The sequence below is a fragment of the Leopardus geoffroyi genome, chromosome A2 (genome assembly GCF_018350155.1).
Source record: "Leopardus geoffroyi isolate Oge1 chromosome A2, O.geoffroyi_Oge1_pat1.0, whole genome shotgun sequence".
NCBI lineage: Eukaryota > Metazoa > Chordata > Mammalia > Carnivora > Felidae > Leopardus > Leopardus geoffroyi.
Window position 1 is genome coordinate 56,320,106 of NC_059331.1, and position 17,315 is coordinate 56,337,420.

At 56.6% G+C, this 17,315-nt stretch overlaps 1 protein-coding gene and 1 long non-coding RNA gene across 6 annotated transcripts in view; one reads left to right on the forward strand and one right to left on the reverse strand.

Moving 5' to 3' along the window:
* The first annotated feature begins 1,470 nt into the window (after window positions 1–1,470).
* The window catches only part of IQSEC1 (IQ motif and Sec7 domain ArfGEF 1), a 470,459-nt gene continuing 454,614 nt past the window's right edge, over window positions 1,471–17,315 (forward strand). For 2 of the 5 annotated variants that reach the window (XM_045493967.1, XM_045493966.1), the window contains exon 1: window positions 1,474–1,777. In XM_045493967.1, coding sequence (XP_045349923.1) covers window positions 1,506–1,777 — 272 coding nt within the window. In that variant the 5' untranslated portion in view covers window positions 1,474–1,505. Of the gene's footprint in view, window positions 1,778–17,315 lie in introns of all 5 variants that reach the window. The other 3 variants (XM_045493961.1, XM_045493960.1, XM_045493970.1) reach the window with 3 other exon arrangements.
* On the reverse strand, window positions 4,467–6,823 carry LOC123606047. The gene is made up of 2 exons (XR_006716065.1): window positions 6,061–6,823; window positions 4,467–5,892 (listed from the first exon to the last, which is right to left on the reverse strand). It is a non-coding gene; the product is annotated as an uncharacterized LOC123606047 (long non-coding RNA).

Here is a 17,315-nt window from a genome sequence, read left to right on the forward strand (position 1 = left end):
ATTTCTAGACCACTGCAAGTGCAGGACTTTTTAAAAAGAGTATTAATTTCTAGAGGACTATTACTGGTCTAGTAACAAGAGCCAAGTTTAAAGTTAAGTGTTGAGAGTTTTCATTCACCATGGTGTGGGTATAACCTTATCCTGATGTAATAGTTCTTGAATTTGAGGACCCAAATAAATGGGGCCCTTCTCTTCTCTTCCTCTCCATAGGCAGTGTCCAGGGGATACCCACGGAGGGCTTAGGACCTTGGAACTGCATGCAGGGACCATCCTCTCCTGGAGGTACAGAGATATCAACAAACATGGGTATGGAATATCAAGAGTCAGCAAAGCCAGTGCAGTGCGACCCTTAACAAAGAAAAAAATATCATCAAATGTACATTATAACAGAGTTTTAGAGACTTATGAGATGTAGCTAAAGCTTCACCCAGAGGTAAATGTATAGCCTTAAAGGCATTTGCTGCAAAACAACAATGGAAAGAACCTAACTCCTCAAGCCAAAAAGATCGGAAAATAGGTTTAGCTCCAAAGAAATCTGGAGTATGAAAGTAATAAAGATTACAAAAAGTAAAGAACTAGAAAACAGTGCTGAGGAAACAGCAGCTGGGAGGCAAAACAAGTTGCCCAAGGTCTCGATGCCAACCAGTGTCTGGGTGGGTGTTTGCCCTACAGTCCCATGGGCTCCCAGAACTGGAGGTGCCATTGGAATGACCATGCCTGAATCTTGGTGGCTCGTCCACGTTGACATCTTGGAGGCATCAGGGCCACCAACCCCTTAGAACGCAGAATGGACGGTCTAGGAAACTTGTAGAGGTCTGCAACCAAACAAACCCGGCGCTTAGGAGACCGATGTTTTTAAAAATTCAAAGTTCTTCTGAATTTATTAACTATTTTTCTACTCACCCCAAAAATCGTTTGCTGATGGCAATATGAAGATATATTTTGCCGAATTTCTTTTTAAATTAAATGTATACATCAGAGCGGCTGGGAGGGGGCCGGTGATGAGGCGGTAGTGGTTCGCGCGGGGCGCGGGGCGCGGGGCGCGGGGCGCGGGGCGCGGGGCGCGGGGCGCGGGGCGCGGGGCCCGGCAGGCGGCGCCCTCCCTCCCTCCCTCCCGCCTCCTCCCGCGCCGGCCGCTCCAGCTCCCTCTCCCCCTCGCGTCGCAGCCGGCACTTTGCAAAACTCCTCGCTTGCCCGCGGCGGCCGCAGCTCCGCGCCCTGCCCGCCCCGGCGCGTCCGTGGGGCAGCGGGCGGCGGCGGAGCGCGGCGGCGCGGGGAGCGCGAGGCGCGGAAGCGCCGGAGGCGGGCGCCGGCGGAGGCGGGAGCCGAGGCGGGGCCGCGCCAGCCCCGCGCCGCCGCGCCCCCCGGGCCGAGCCCCGCGCCGCGCCGCGCCGAGCCGCCGTCCCCGCCGCGCAGCCATGGCCGCCCCGCCGCCGCCGCCGCCGCCGCCGCCGCCGCCCCGCCGCCCGCTGGCCTGAGGCGCTGCCGGCCGCCGGGCGGGGGCCATGGCCAGCGCCGCCGAGCCCCCCGGCAAGGCGGCCGAGTACCTACAGGAGCTGACCCGGATCGTCGCGGCGCAGCAGGAGCTGCTGGCGCGCCGGCGGCGGCGCATCGAGGAGCTGGAGCGCCAAGTGGCGCGGCTGAGCCGCGAGAACGCCGGCCTGCTGGAGCGGCACCGGCGACACCTGGCCGCGTGCGCCCGCCGCCCGGACCCCAGCCCCGGCGCCGGCCCGCAGCCGCTCGGCGTCATCCCGGAGCTCGGCTGCCGCCGCGACAAGTAAGCAGGCACCGGGGGCGGCGGGCGTGTCGAGGCTGCGCGAACTTCTTGGGGAGGGGGGCCCGCTCCCCTCGGGGCTGGGCGGGGAGTTGGGCGGAGGCGGGGAGAAGCCCGTCCAGAGGGCGCGCCGGGGGACCCCCGACCCGGGGCTGGAGCTCGGGCGGGGACCGGGTTCCCTGGGAAAGAGGTTCTGGGGCGCTGCCTGGCGCTTCCACCGGCCCGTTCTCCGAGGACGGACGGCTCCGGACTCGGGCTCCAGCGATCCCCGAGGCTCGGTGGCGGGATCGGCCTCGCTACGGCGTGCTTGCTGTCCGCGCGCACAACTGGGGCTCTGGGTAGTGGGGCCAGAACTCCTGACCCGGAGAGCCCGAGACCCAGTGGGAAGGGGGTGCGGGAGGCGCAGATCCCGCCCTCGAGCGGGCCTGGGTCACTCGCGGGTCACTGTCCCTCTGGGAGGGACCGTATACTCCCTCTAGCCGGAGATGAGCGAGCCTCTTCCCTCTGGACGCCTCCGTCTCCTCCTTCGTGGCCCGGGGGTTATACCCCGCCCGCCTCACCCTGGGATTACCCCTGGCTATTTCGGACCAAGGATTAAGCGGGGGACAGGATGGGGGCGGGATTGCCCGGCCGCGCTGGCCCCAGGCGTCCTGGGTGAGCTCGCAGCTTGCGTGCAGCAGCCCGTTCGCTTTCCAGGGTTGCCCAAGTCGGGTGCGGGGCTCCTCTCCGCAGAAGTCCGGGTGCCTTTCTGGGGAGAGACAGGGGGCACGGGGGCTTCAGGTGACTCCAGGGTTGGATTCCGGGGTGCTGTGAGCCTGTCTGCCCTCTCTGTCCTTCTGTCTTTGGGACCACCTGGCCACACTCCATGGTTTGGACCCGGGGCAGAGGAGAAAAACACTGTGTTGGGGGGGGGGGGGGAACGGAGGGAGAAAGGAGGATGGTGGTCAGCAGCTTCAGGAAAGGTTTCCTGGGAGGCTGGGGGTAGGCAGGGATGATGGGGGAGGAGTTGACCCTGACTCCCAAATCCTGCTGGGGGTGTGGGGGGGAGGGGCTCCTGATTCCCAGAGTCCAGGTACAGCCATCTCAGACCTGGTATCTCCCCCACCCGGAGGAGCTGTGCCAGGCTGTGGTGGTGGGACAGAGGACCCCTGCCTGTCACCCTGCTTCCTGCACGGGTTCTGGGCAGTGCTTCTGGGCTCTCATGGGCTCTGAAGAAGGAGGGTTGTGAGGATGAGGTCAGGGCGTGGGTCAGCCTCATGGCTCTGTGGTGGCAGGCCCACTAGCAAACTCCTGCTTTCTCTTTATCCTGGGAAGGTTTCGCGAGGCGTGTGGATAGCTCCTAGCTGGTGTCAGCGAGAGAAAGCAGAGACCCTGCTCCCTCCGTGCACCCCACCCCTGGCTCTCTGGTGTCACTCAGGTGTCACTCAGTCCCTCCCACAGTGGCTGTGGGTTACTTGGTGCTATTGCAGGAGACCGAGCCCCGCGCCCTCATGCAGGGCCTGAAAGAAAAGCTGGGGATGGCCCAGGTGAGGTCCTCAGCAGTTCAGGGAGGCGACACACAAGGGCAGGGACGCACGGTCCACTTTCACAGGCAACAGTGACACACGCTGTTGGCAAATGCCTCCCAGCACCGTCCTGGGGAATGCATTGCTTTCTTCTCTTCAAAGTCACCTCTGGTGACCAAGAGGGAGGATGGAGACAGTGAGTCCTGCTTGCTGTGGGGAATCCCCAGCGTTGCATCTGGGTGGTGGCCTTGGAGGGGGGAGCTGGGGATGTGGGTGCAGGGTTTATTTCACAAGTCCCCAGCTCTGTCACACTGGCTTCCCTCCACTGAGATACAGCCAGAGTCTGTGATGGCATCCCCTTTCAGAGGAACTACAACCAGTCAAGTTCTAAGTCAACTTGAATGTGCACACCAAGCGCCTGGGGATCCTGCTAAAATCCAGATTCTGACCAGTAGGCCCAGGGCAGGCACACAAGCTCCCAGAAGCTGTGGATGCTGCTGGCCCCCAGAACGCACCGTGACAAATGAGACTGTGTGGCACCAGCATATTAACAGAACAGTGGGGTCCCTCGAGATGGAGCGCGCCGGCCCATTTCTAGCATCCACTGCATGTCCCAGCCTTTTGGGAGGCCGCCTCCCTCCCTTCATAGGAGACTCTTGGGGGGCTGTGGTATCATACGTGCCTTCTCACACCCTTGGGATTCTGGGTCACTGGACCGTGTAGGGGGAGTGAGCTGAGGGCTGCTTTTCCACACCTGGTTTTCACGTGCCCACCCACTGTCCATCTATGTAGCAAAATGATCTATGCCTGAGGAGCATGGTTTAACCAACCCCCTTGAGAGCAGCCAACTTATATGAAGTGTCTACTGTGTGCAGAACTGTTAGTGATGTGCTTGGAGACACAAAGGCAAGGGCAGAGAACAGAGGAAGAGGAGAAGGGGACACGTGCAGACTTGGGACCGATGGCCGGCTCTCAGCCAGTGACCATGGGACAAGTCATGCCTCCTCATTTAGCCTCAGGGTTTTTTGTTTTTTGTTTTTAATGCACACAAAGCAGGGACGATCACAGCTGCCTCCCATACTTTCTCTGAGGGTTAAGGGAGGATAATGGGCATGGAGGAAACTGGTATACAGTAGGTGCCTAACGCGTTTCAGGTTCTTCCTTTGTCCATCGGTTTCTCGGTCCTTTGGGGCCCACGGTGCCCTGGCAGGAGGTGAGTGAACTTCCTGACAACCTGCCTGAGACCCCCTGGGGCCCGGTGCAGGGGGTGTGGAGCTAGAACGGCTGTCCAGAACTCGGGGGCAACTTGGGGTTGGCCACCTGGGATGGAGCAGGGAACACCTGCGCGTGAGCTTCCCGAGGCGACGGGCAGTGCAAGACCACAGCGTCGGGATGGCTTCCTGCTGGGGCACTTGGCTCCACCTTCTCCCAGTGCTGGTGCACCCACCAGTGGGCACTGCCTGTGCCGGCTCCCAGGCCCTCCTGCCTGCAGACAGGGGTCCTTGTAGGCAAGGGTGCACAGAGCGTGTCAGGCTAAGGCACGCCTGGCTACCCATGTCTTCAGCAGCCGCCAGCTGCTCTGGCTGGAGTCAGGAGCCCTTTGGCCCCTGCCACCACGTGGACAGGCTGCACCTGCATATCCAGAAGGGAGAACAGATAGATGCAGGGGAGAGACCACTGAAAAGGCTCATCCTGGGACAACAGTGATCTCGTACCACCTCCCCCGAGCATGGTAGATACTCTCAAACCCCAAACTTGAAACCCTTCCTCGGAAGTCCTCTGCTGGAAGATACCATCGTGAGTTTCTCAGGTTTGGGGACAACAGGAAGATAACAGGAAAAAAAGAGGGTACCTTTGTTTCCGTTGGATTATTTAGTTGACTTTTTTCTGACATCAGAATTCATGTCCAGTGTTTAGCGGGCTACATTCTAATGATGTTTCTAGAACTGTTCCCTCCCACTAGAGATTGGGGTACATAATAGATGCTCAATAGATGCCTGTTGAGTGGATGAAGGCAGGCAGGATTGATTAGAACCGCTGTGTTTTCCTTTCCAAAGTCAGCTTGAACTTGAGCTGGCCCCACTGACACGGAGCCAGATCTCTGGTCAGCAGGGATGAGTGCATTATGGCTACATGCACTGAAGGCCTCCCATGTGCCCCGCACTGCTGCGGGCGTGTGCATGTGTCAGTGCGCTGCATGGGCACAGCGCTACATGAGGCAGGAACGGCTGCTGCTCCCATTTTATGGATGTGGAGACTGAAGCTCAGAGGTCATGTGACTTACTCAGGTTCTCCCACCCCCTAGTAACGGAGCTGGGATTGGGGTTCAGGTGGCCTGGCTCTAGCCCCCTGCTCTCACCCGCCCCCCAACAGCCCTCCCTGCTGCAGAATGATCGGGCGACCCTCCCCCTGCCGGGATCCTGCGTGACTCCCAGCCTCCAGTGCCAGAGGAAGCCCAGCATACGTGGCTTTTGTCCTGCCGTGTGGGATCCCATCACCGAGTCCGGGCCCTCAGCATCACCCGAGGTGGCAGTGAGTGGGGCAAGGGTTGAGCGTGGTGACCTCTCCCAGCCTCCGATCTTCCAGAGTCTCCCGGCAGAAGTAAACACCAGCCTGCAGAGGTTGGAGAGAGGGCCCTGTGAAGCGGCCTCCCTCGCTTTCCCGTCCCCTCCGGCCCTCAAGAGCTGTCACATCACTCCAAGAGGACGTTTTGCTGAAGCTCTGAGTTGGTGACTCACTCTGGGGGAGGCTTCCAGTGGCATTCAGTCTCTGTTGACTTACCAAACAAGCGCTCTCCCCGGGTCTGTGGTGACATTTGTGGTGATGGTGGTGTAGCAGTTCAGAGGGAAGCTTAAGGGTGGCCAGCGGAGAGAGGGGGTGGCAGGCAAGAAGTCACTGACGCAAGAAGCTGTACTCGGGAGGGTCCTGGCAAGACGCCTCTGAAAGCATGCTGTTCTGTTCTTCAGGGTAGCTGGAAGTACCAGACCTGAGCTTCAGGGTCTGAAGCCCCGAGAACCTTCTGTCCCTGTCTCCTTTCCCCCCTCTCAGCAGAGAGTGGGAACTGCGTACGGGCTGAGAGGCCTCGAGGGTTTTCCTGATCTGAGAGGGCGGCGGAGAAGGTGGCAGAGGGAGATACTGTGTTCACGGCTTCATGAAAGAATGTTCTTGTTCTCCCGGCCAAGATAAAGCCGAGTACCCAGTGCCGGGGAGGATGTCCCCCGGCCAGAACGAGCTAGAACATGCTCAGAGAAGCTTGTCCTGGTTGGGCAAAATGCATTCAGCTCCGAGGGCGCGGGGTGAGCCGCTCTGATTTTTCCAGCAGACGGTAAAATCCGCAGAAAGATGAGGAAGAGTGTTTCTCTGAAGTTCTCCCCCAGCTGTCTGACAAGCTAAGCAAATTATTATTTTACAACCTGGAAAATAAATCGTGAAAAGCTTCTTTATCTGGCTAGGCTTGGGAAAAAACAGGGAGCAGTACCGTGCGTGTTCTTGTTCCCATGTCTGTTTCCCCCTCGGCTCTCTGGGTTCAGGCCTCCCGGAGCCTGTAGAGATCTCGGGGCTGTGCCGTGGAGGGGGTGGGGGGGTGGGGGGGGGGTGGGTGTGAGCATCGGGAACTTGGGGGCATCAGCATTTTTTGTCAGCTGGGTGGCTACTAGTCAGCTGTTTTGTCTGTGACAGTGTTTTGACAGCTGATCGTGGTTTTTATTCTTTGCTCGATGTTTGTGTAAGAAAGAGCGATGCTTTGCCTAACTTGGGAAGGGCACCATTCTGAGCTTGTCAGGGTAAGTGTCATCTGAATAATTGCCACAGAGCAGCAGAAAAAACAGACAAACAAACAAACGCAGACAAGCTGGGTGTTCAGCAAGAACTGGGGTGGGGAAAGTGCACTGACCTAATTGAAGCAGAACAGAAGCGGCAGATGAGGCCGAGACGCAGGCCGGGGTCGCACTCGTGGCCTGGAAGTAACCTGGGCCTCGACCTTGCCACTCCCCACCCGGTGCAGACCCAGGCCAGGCCGTGGCTGACACGGGCCCGGCTGTGAACCAGGCTTTGCTGAGTGGCAATATCAGTGAGTGGCCTTTGGAGTCTGAATCCTGAGCCTCCGCAGGGTTTATATTTCCAGGAGGATATGCCAGACCAGTTATTGTAAACGCCCAGTGCTTCTGTTTTAAAAGGTGAGGAGCTGCAGCCTTGAGTTTTTCAAATGCGTCCCCAACCCCAGCTGCCCTGGCCTTGCTCTCAGGACCCTCTAGGCCGCCCAGTGACCAACACCTGAGCAGTTAAGCCCTGCCCCGGTAGCCGGTGTGCAGGAACCCCGTCCTGCCTCAGCCGCCTCCCAGCAGCGCGGGCTTTCCAAGTAAGGCAAAGCGTTGCCCTTGGCCTCCTGAGGCTGAGTATCTCCCTCCTCTCCCATGTAAAATGGGGGAGGGCTGCTTCTGTTCGGTAAGATCAGAGTCAGCTGATAGCTGGTAGCTCCAGGGGCAAGAACAGCTAGCATACTGAGAATGCTCTTGAGGGTTGTTTTCCCTAACGTTTTATTACGAAAATTTTCAAATATGCAGAGAAATGGAAAGAACCGTACAAGGCAGAACACCCTCTCAGCTTCCGCAATCGTAGTTTGTTGTACTCTTCGCCGTATTACATGCCTGTCCATTCTTGAGGGTATTCGGAACCATGCTGATGGAGAACGAACATTTATGGAGCGCCTGTTGTATACCAGGAACAGGCTGAACAGTGCACACGTGCTTTGCAGCCTGCATGTCCTTTCATTCACGAACTGTCGAACACTCGGGCACCTGAGCCCGATTCTTGTCCTTGATCCGGGCAGCACCCCCACTGCCTCTACTTGGACACCCTTGAACAGGGACATAAGCCTGTAAAGAAGGTTGCGGAGATATTGGGCTGGGTAGGAAGTGGGGTCTAGTGGTGTGGCGCCCTAGAGCAGGAAGCAGATGGCCGCCCTCGGGCATCAACAGAGGCTTCCTGGAGGAGGTGACATTTGAGCTAGAAAGAGGAGGAGGAGAAGGAAGATATCAAGCCAGGGACACAGCACATGTAAAAGGGGAGGCGAGAGGCACCTGGCAGGTTTGGAGGGTGGGAGGTGCTATATGGCCACGCCAGGCCTGTGAGTGGGAACAGCTAGGCCAGGTGAGGTCCAGACAGGCAGAGACCAGCCCCGGGGCACCTGCTTAGGGCCTAGATTTCAGCCGGGTAGTGGGGGTGGGCTGGTGAACAAGACCGGCTCCCCCCTGCCAAGCTGTGTGTGCCGTGTCTGAGCCCTGCGTGTGAAATGCTTGCCTTTCCTTCTGGGGGGAGGCGAGATTCACAGAGCAGCAGGACAGAAATCCTGGGTTATTTTGCGCCTAACCTTAGAATGCTCTGATTGTAGTCAAACCGCGGTAATAACTGAGCCCGTTCCTCTGTGTCTCCATTGACGCACCAAGCCTGTGACAGCCGTGAGCTGTTGACATCCCGTTTTGCAGATATGAAAACTGAGGCTCAGGGAGTTCTGAAGCAGGTTGTGCGCCATCACCCAGTGGCAGAGGCCGGGTTCCCACGCAGGTCTGTCTGCCGCCAGAGCTCACGCAGCTCACTGAGCCACACTGTGCACCTTCGAAGCCGTTCACTGCTCTGAGTGTTTTGTGAAACGTGTGGAGCCGTTTCCAGATCTGTGTGGCCGGCTCACCCAGACCACCCAGAATTAACTCCAGCACGGTCACCCGCCCAGGGGACGGCTATGGCTTTTCCCTCTGGGCGTCAGAATCGGCCTCTCGTTGTTGTGGTCCCCTTGGAGAATTTATTTCGCTGCCGGGAGCCCAAATACCTTTTTGGCAAAATTTTGATGGAGGCCTGCCGCTGGCGGGGTGGTCGTGGACAGCAGGTGCACATGTGCGGGGGAAGGGTCTCTCTAAGCTGTCAGGCGCCACCCAGCCCGTGCCGGGCATTCCGCCTTGAGTTGGCTTCACTTCCCCACTCGGAACATGCGGGCATTTGCTAGCCTGCTGGAGAGCTGTTCGTGAAGCAGCCTCGGGCCTCTCTCCATGTGTTCATTCATCAGGACACACTGGGACGCTTGGTCGTACGGGAGGGTGGACATATGTGCCCCTCTTCTGGCTCTGCTCCCTCCCCTTGTTGATTTGAACGGCCTGCTTGCTCTGAGGCCGCCCTTGCATGAAGAGTGTCAGGCCTTCTGGGGAATCAAGGCACCTGGGCCTGGCCCCCCTCACCTCAACCACAGGGAAGCGGGCTTCCGAGGAAGGTGTCCTGGATTGGCAGATCCGGAGGAGCCTCGCGGCAGGTCATTTGCAACCTGCCTGTGAAGTGTCTGATGTCGCAGGCTTAGATGCGGTGCTGCGTGAGACCCCACTGCCTGCCCGGATGGTCTCAGTGCTCACACGGAAAGTCCTCAGCCCATGTCCAGAGGTACGGGGGAGGGGGCAGCTGCTAGGGAGCCTCGCAGGGACATCCTCGAGTGCATGAGTGTGGATTATTCGCGGACAGGTTGCAGGGGTCTCTGGACAGCCTGAAACTGAACGTGAATGGGCCGGTGGTCCATGTGGTCAACTTGGGGGTAAGACTCTGATAGGGTCCTGGCCAGGGCACCAAGCTCTTCTTCCTGTCCCCGGGCCTGTGAAATGAACCTCTCTGAGCCTCGGCTTCGTTTTCTCCAACAGGGGAGAGTGGATCCAGGGGGACGACTGGATTTCCCTTTTGGGGTTGCCTGGGAACCCAAGGGTGCCTGGCATGGCCAAGATACAATGAGGAGACAGGTGTATCTGGAACAGAGTGAGCAAGGGGACAGCAAGGGAGAGAAGGGGTAGGGGACGCAGAGCAGTGGGCAGGGCGAGCAGGGCTGGAGAGGCCCAGAGGGACTTTGGGAGACAGGCGTCCCTGGGGGGTGCCTCCCAGAGGAGGACCAGGACTGGACTCAGGTGTGGATGGGACCCCTGTCCCCGGCGGAGGCAGGGGCCAGTGAGTAGGAGGCTTCAGGAGACGCTACAGGAATGGGGGCATGGGGTGCTGGGAGCTTGGCCCGGGGTGCTGGTGGAGCTAAGCAGAGGCACGTGGGTTGTGGATAAAGGGAACATGGTCCCATCCTTTCCCCTCACCCAGCAACTACCTGTCCAGATGGGAAGGAGAGAGCATTGCTTAAGCAGGAGAAAAGCCTCCAGATGGCAGAGTGCATGTAGGTCTTTGTTGCCTGCAGTGCTCTTGGACAGGGGAGTGAGTGGGGGCCGGCTGACGTCCCTGGACCCTGCCTCCAGCCCGCCCCTCTCACTCACCCCTCTGGAGAAGCAGCCCATGCAGGGACACTCAGCTCCCCCAGGGTGGCTGGTGTAGATAGCTCCTGGTCGGGGCACACACATAGTACATGCTCATATGCAGGACAGGCACTGTGGGGCCAGGCCACCCCCTCCACCATGATCTGACTGTACTGCCTCTGGCTGGTTACTCAGCCTCTCTGGGTCTCAGTGTTTTCACTTGTAAAACAGGGTTATAAAATATCACCTCCCTCCGAGAGGGGCTGTGAGGATTAAATCTGTATTACGGGTGAAGCATATTGCCCCTCATCCTTGCCAGCTTTTGTCACTGCTGTTCCCTCTTACCTAGGCGGAGAAGAAATTTGATGTTCGAGAAAAGTCACGGGATTTAGGATCCAGTGAGTGGGTTTTGGCGTTCATCTCTCTATTTATTGTCTGTCTGACTTCTGCACATTTAATGTAGCCGATCACGAACCCAAGCCTTTGTAAGGGAGGCCGTGGCCATCCCTGTAACCCGCAGTGAAAGGGGAAACTTACGTTATTTCAACAGAATGGAGGCCTCCCCACAAAAAGCAGAGGCATCTGGAATGCTCTGCCTGCCCCCACCCTCCCCAGCCCATTATAGGCTCACATCTCTGTCTAGACTTCTTTGAGGCTTTACTGTTACCCAGTTCAGCACCTCTAAACTTTGAGGTACATAAGATACTCCACACCCACAAGGGGTGTCCGGGTAGCTGATCAGCCCCCACGCCATGCCCACCCATAGGCCAACCTGCCCCCTTCCTGGCGCCCACTGTGAGCCAGGCCCTGGACGAAGGACTTGGCACGTGCCACCATACTGGGGCCTCACCACTACCAACTTTTTCCCATTTAGCGGGTGATTCTGCAGGACTGCAGTGAGGACAAGATGAAACAGGAAAAGCGAAGGCATTCTGAAAGCTGTAACCCGTTGTATGAATGAATGTCTCCTCACCCCAAGATGGAATATGAGGGATTGTCATTGCCACCCTCCGTCGACAACGAGTAATAGTAGTGCCAGCTGACTTGTTTATTGCACACACTTACTACAGCTCTGGGAGGTACCACTGTCGTACAGGTGGGGAAACTGAGGCACAGAGAGGCGAGGGTGGCCGGGAAGGTTGTGGTTTGAGCAAGGATGAGCCAAGCACATTCCCCTGAGAGCTATCATCTAGACCTCGTTAGGGGGCTCTTTAAGTTTCAGCCCGTTGTGCTTAGAGAATACACTTTGTACGATGACCACCTTGTTAAACGGATTGAGACTCATATTGAGGGCTAAGATAGGATCTGCCCTGGAGAATGTTCCAAGTACACTTGAGAGAAGTACGCACCTGCTGTTGGGAGGTGTTCTGTGTCTGTCTGCTAGGTCTGGTTGGTTTCCAGTGTTCAAGTCCGCTGTTTCCTTGCTGACCTTCTGCCTGGTTGTTCTACCGATTACTGAAAGCGGGGCATTGATGTCTCCAACTGTCCATGGGGAGCTGTCTATTTCTCGCTTTATTTCTGTCAGTTTTTGTTTTATGTGTTTTGGGGCTTTGTTGCTTGGCGCATGTATGTTTGTAAATGTTGTATCTTCCTGATGGATTGATCCTTTGGTCCTTATAAAATGTCCTTCTTTGTCTGTAATAACAGATTTTGTCTTAAAGTCTGTGTTTGATATCTGCTCTCTTTGGCTATTTGTATGATATCCGTTTTTCCATCTGCTTGAAAAATGTGTATTTATTTTTTGAGAGAGGGAAAGAGAGCAAGCCAGGGAGGGGCAGCGATAGAGGGAGAGAGAAATCCCGATCAGGCTCCACGCCATCCATAAAGAGAGCCTGATGCCCAGGCTCGAATCCATGAACCGCGAAATCATGACCTGAGCCGAAACCAAGAGTCAGATACTTATCTGACTGAGCCACCCAGGCACCCTCCTTTTTCCATCTTTTATATTCAGCACTATAGTGTTTTTGAATCTAAAGTGGCTCTCTTAGCACATAGTTGGATTATGTGTTTTTAATCCATTCTTCTGGTCTCTCCCTTTTGATCGGAGTGTTTCATATATTTCAAGTAATCCTTAATAAGTTCGGATTTATGTCTGCAACTTTGTTACTCATTCTCAGTATGTCTTATCTCTTCTTTTCTCCCCGTCCCTCCCTTACTACTTTGTTTTTTGGTAAAAAGGTATTTTCTAGTGCGACATTTAAATACCCTTGTTGTTTTAGTACGCAGATGGCTTTTCCAAGCATACTAAAACCTGTTTGAGAGGCAGAACATCTCCTTGCCCAGAGAGAATGAAGGCAGGGGCGGAAACTGGACAAGAGTGCGTTGGTCATAAGGGCCAGAAGTGACAGGCCCCCAGGGAGAAAGCTGCCAATCAGGGAGACGGGTACATGGGATGGACCCAGACAAACTGGGTGGGCGCTGATGATCCGGCCCAGAAGCTCCTTTGGGGAGGAGGAGAATGATTTGTCTCTGGTGTTCCTGTAAGGGGCCCTGCCTCAGGGTGGGTTTTGATGAATGTGTTGAATGAGTGAATGAATGAATGAATGACTCACTCTCCCAGTGGCTGCAAAAGCTCTGGTCATCGGTGGCTGTGTAACAAATTACGCTCCTGAGATTCTGCAGGTCGGGGGGGTGGGCCGGGCTTCATCGGTCGCTTCCTCTGCTCTCTTTGTCGATGGAAGTCACTCAGTGGAATTCACGTAGCAGGTGAGCTGGTCTGGAGGGTGCAGCACGACCTCACGTTCGTATCTGGGAACTTGTGGACATGTCTGGAAGGCCGGGCTCAGCGGGAACTGCGGACCGGAGGGTGTGCCTGTGGCTTCTCCAACACGGCGGTCTCAGGGGGTCGGGCTTCTCGCGTGGTGGCCCGGGGCTCCCAGAGCCGGTGTTCCAGAAAGTCTGGTGGGAGCCGCAAGGCTTTGTGTGACTCGACCTTGGGAGCCTTGGACGGTCACTTCTACCCCCTCCTGCTGGTCTCAATGGGAGGAGGAGCAGGGGTCCGCAGCCGGCCCTATTAATCTGCCGTGTCAGGTGTGCTCATATGCCGTGTTGTCGCTTCCCCAACCTAAGGCTGTCAGAAGTTTCCCTAGTAGCTTTCCTGCGGCCCCCCTCCTTCCGAGCTGTATTTTTAACTCCCGCCATATGGCGAAGCAGCCAAAACATCCAGGGAGGAGAAAGGGGGTCTGGAGGAAATCATCGCCGCTAATGCGTTTTGGATAACTGCAGCAATTAAGAGCGTGCCGTTCTCCTCCCACCATCTCCCCCAACTCCTGCCCCCCCGCCCCCACTGGTGCCTTGTGTGAGCACCACTCCTGCCTGGAGAGGCTGCCGTCCTGCGGGGGCAGGCGGGGGTTCCCACAGACTTGCTCCCGTCTTGCTGGGGACCTCAGGGGACTCTCTGGGCAGGGCAGTCACACACGTCCTGGACTAGCTCCTGGGAGAGGATGCCCCAGAGTGCACTGAGGCCTGAGCCGCCACTCAGTGAGCAGGCAGGGGCCGTGTACCCTCCCCCGATCCTGTTTGTCCTAGCCACGGGCATGGGGATCTCTCTTGCTCTGAAACCTGCCCAGGTGGGGTGGCCAGGCGGCTTACCTGCCACCCACGGCCACCTGTGCTGTTGTCACACCTTGGTGCCTTTGCCCACGCTGCTCCCTCTGCCCGGAATGCCCTTCCCACACCTCCATGGCTGCCTCCAGAAACCCCACGTGTCCTTTAAGGACAGGCTCCCATCTCAGAACTCTTCATAATTTCATATACGTCGGAATCAGTGCTCTCTTTTTTGTATAGACATATTTTTGATGTTTGTTCATTTCTTGAGAGAGACAGAGACACAGCGCCAGCAAGGGAGCGGAAGACAGAGAGGGAGACACAGAATCGGAAGCAGGCTCCGGGCTCTGAGCTGTCAGCACAAAGCCTGATGCGGGGCTCGAACTCACGAACTGGGAGATCATGACCTGAGCTGAAGTTGGATGCTTAACCCACTGAGCCACCAAGGTGCTCCTAAAATCGGATATTTTAGATAAATCCTCGATTGTTATGTGGACATGTCCAGGGTCTCCAAAATGGAGTGGGCACATCCTTGGGGGCAAAAACCACCATCGTTTGAGGTACAGGACAAAAATGTTGGAGCTTCTATTTCCCTTGGTTATTTAATTTCATCCTTCAATGTCATTTTGGTGGACTGGCGATGTGCGTGTTATCAGTGGGCTTACGTTTATTGTGCGGACGTGTGTTCAGACTCTCATTAAAATGTCTAGTGTCTGACTTTCTACTGGTTTCCTCCTCCAGGCAGCTACTTTCCTGGCCTCCACCATGAGATTGGTTGAAATAAGCCTTTCTTGAGCACCTGCTATGTGCTGGCTGATCCCCTTTTTATCTGCATGGCCCCACTTTACAGATGAGGACCCTGAGGCTCAGAGAAGTGAAGCATCTTGCTTGGGGTTGCACAGCTAGTAAGGGCAGGGCCCACCATGAACTGTGACTCCCAAACCAGTGCTCTTCCCTTCTGCTCTGTGTCTGGTGGCCCCGAGGCCCACCGCTGGCCAAGCTCTCGGGCTCTGCCTGTGGTGGGGCAGTGGCAGTGATGGGAGCTGGCCTCCTCTGTGTTTCTGTGGCCTCCGGGGGAGAGGGGTGGTCCTGCCAGCCATGGTCTGGATGTGGCATGCAAAGCCTTCTCCCTCGTGGACGGGACTCCACAAGCGTGGTCTCTTTCGTCTACCCAGAAACCTGAAAGCAGGGGCCCAGGAGGAGAGGACACGGACAGATCTGGAGGACAGTGGTTCAGCAGGAACGTCTGTTGGGTACGGCCCTCTTGTTTAAGAAACATGCAGACTCCGGCCCCCGGGAGCTCAGGGCGGCATGGGGGTGAGATGGCGGGAGCTGATTCATCGTGTCTTCCCAGATTCCCCTTCACCAGATGCCAAAAGCCCTGTCCGCCTCAGCTGGAGGAGACCAGAGGGATGGGAATGGCAGCTTTTATCATGTCAGAATGTCAGCCCCTCTTCTTTGCAAGGACTGTTTTTATTGTACAAGGTAGTGTCTTTAATCTCTCTACTGAACTGGAACTTGAGGTCCAACCCAGTAAGTGGTTACGGGACCTTGTGCATGCAGACGTGTGCCAGGGAGGGGGACAGGTCTGGGGGCACAGGGAGGTGGCCTCACGGCCTGGTAGGGAAGCAGGTGGCCTCTCCCCTGTGCAGGCGGCTGTGAGGAGAGCCTGCTGGAAAGTCTGCTGGGCTGGGGAGGTGAGGGAGAGTGTTAGGAGGGACAGGGAGCCCCAGATAGTCTCAGCACACCCTTCCACACTGCCCTTCAGGGACCCCACATCCTGGGTTTTACCTGTGTCCCTCTAGGTGGGAGGGTTGACTTTCTTTTTCTTCTCAAGGTGACAGCTGAAGCTGAAGCTCACGATTTTTCTCCCCGAATGGTTCTCCTTTGCTTTAATTTGATTGAAACAAACCACTTCCTTCCCCACGTATGAGCTGGTGGCCAGCCTGGCCTCCCGGGTTCAGTGGAAAAGTCCCCGGCCGGGGTCTGTGCCTCTCACGCTGCAGGCTGAGCTTGGCTTTCTGTCTGAAAAAGGCCAGTGCTGCTGTAGTGAGACCCATGCTGGGTCCTCAGGTATTTTCCACGGTTGAGACGCTGTCTCAGGCAGTGGCCTAGATGTGGTCTCGATCGCACAGGGGGAGGTCAAGGGCCGTGGGGTCGGGATGGAACACTGTCACTTCGCCTGCCCCGTTTGCCAAGTGCAGTTTGATGAATGAAAATCGCTGAGGTGGTGGGTGTTTGCAAGTCTGGGTTTGGAGGCTGGCTCTGTCCTGAGCAGCTGGGGTGAGTTTCCTCCTCCGGAAAGGGGGCACAATGATAGGGAACGGCGCTGTCGTTCCAGGAAGTCCAGCACTGGCTGTGACAGCCCACAGCCATTATTGTTTGGGAAATTGTGGGAGAGACGGTACAAGGGGTCTTGGAGATGATAAAAGGGGTGATCTTTGTACCGCATGAGGATGGTGTGTATGAGCCAGACAGCTACCTCCAGGGTCTGCTTTCCCTTGTGTTCTTCAACATTGAAACTTCTGTTGGGTGTGTGCATGTGTTTTGTTTTTTGTTTTTTAATATGGCCACGAGGCCAATCAGAAATACAGACTGCATTTCTTAGCCTCACTGGTACTTAGAGATGGCCGTGTGACTCTGTTCTGGCCAAAAAGAGGAAAGCATAAGTGTGGTGTGCAGCTTCCAGGAAGTGTCTTTAAAAGGAAGGGGTGGGTCTTTGGCCCCTTGCTCCTTCCTGTTGGCTAAAATAAGAATGTGATGGCTGATGCACAGGCAGCCATTATGGGTTGTGAGGACAAGGGCCGCCCCACAGGGATGCAGTGAGTTGCAGGGAGCCTGGGGCCCTGATGACTTGGGGGAACCACAGCACACACCCTGGACTGCCCACCTCGAGGCTCTTACATGAGAGACTAAAACCATGTGTGGAAGCCCGTGTTAGTGTCTTTGGTTTTGGCCTCTCTTCATCAGTCCTAAGGTTACAATGAGGGTGGTTTTACAGCCGTGATTTGAAGATGCTTGGGAGCCTGAGGCTTCAGAGTTTGAGTCATTCGGAATGGAGGTGGGTCCCCCAGGGACCCTAGTGTTAGGGTAGTTGCTAAATTTAATCTTATTGAGTGAATGAAGGCCAGTTACTTCATACAGTATGAGTCACAGAGGCAGAGGATTGGCTGAGGCCCATGGACCCTGACGCTGGTGGATGGTGGCACCCACGGGAAGCGCTGGGGC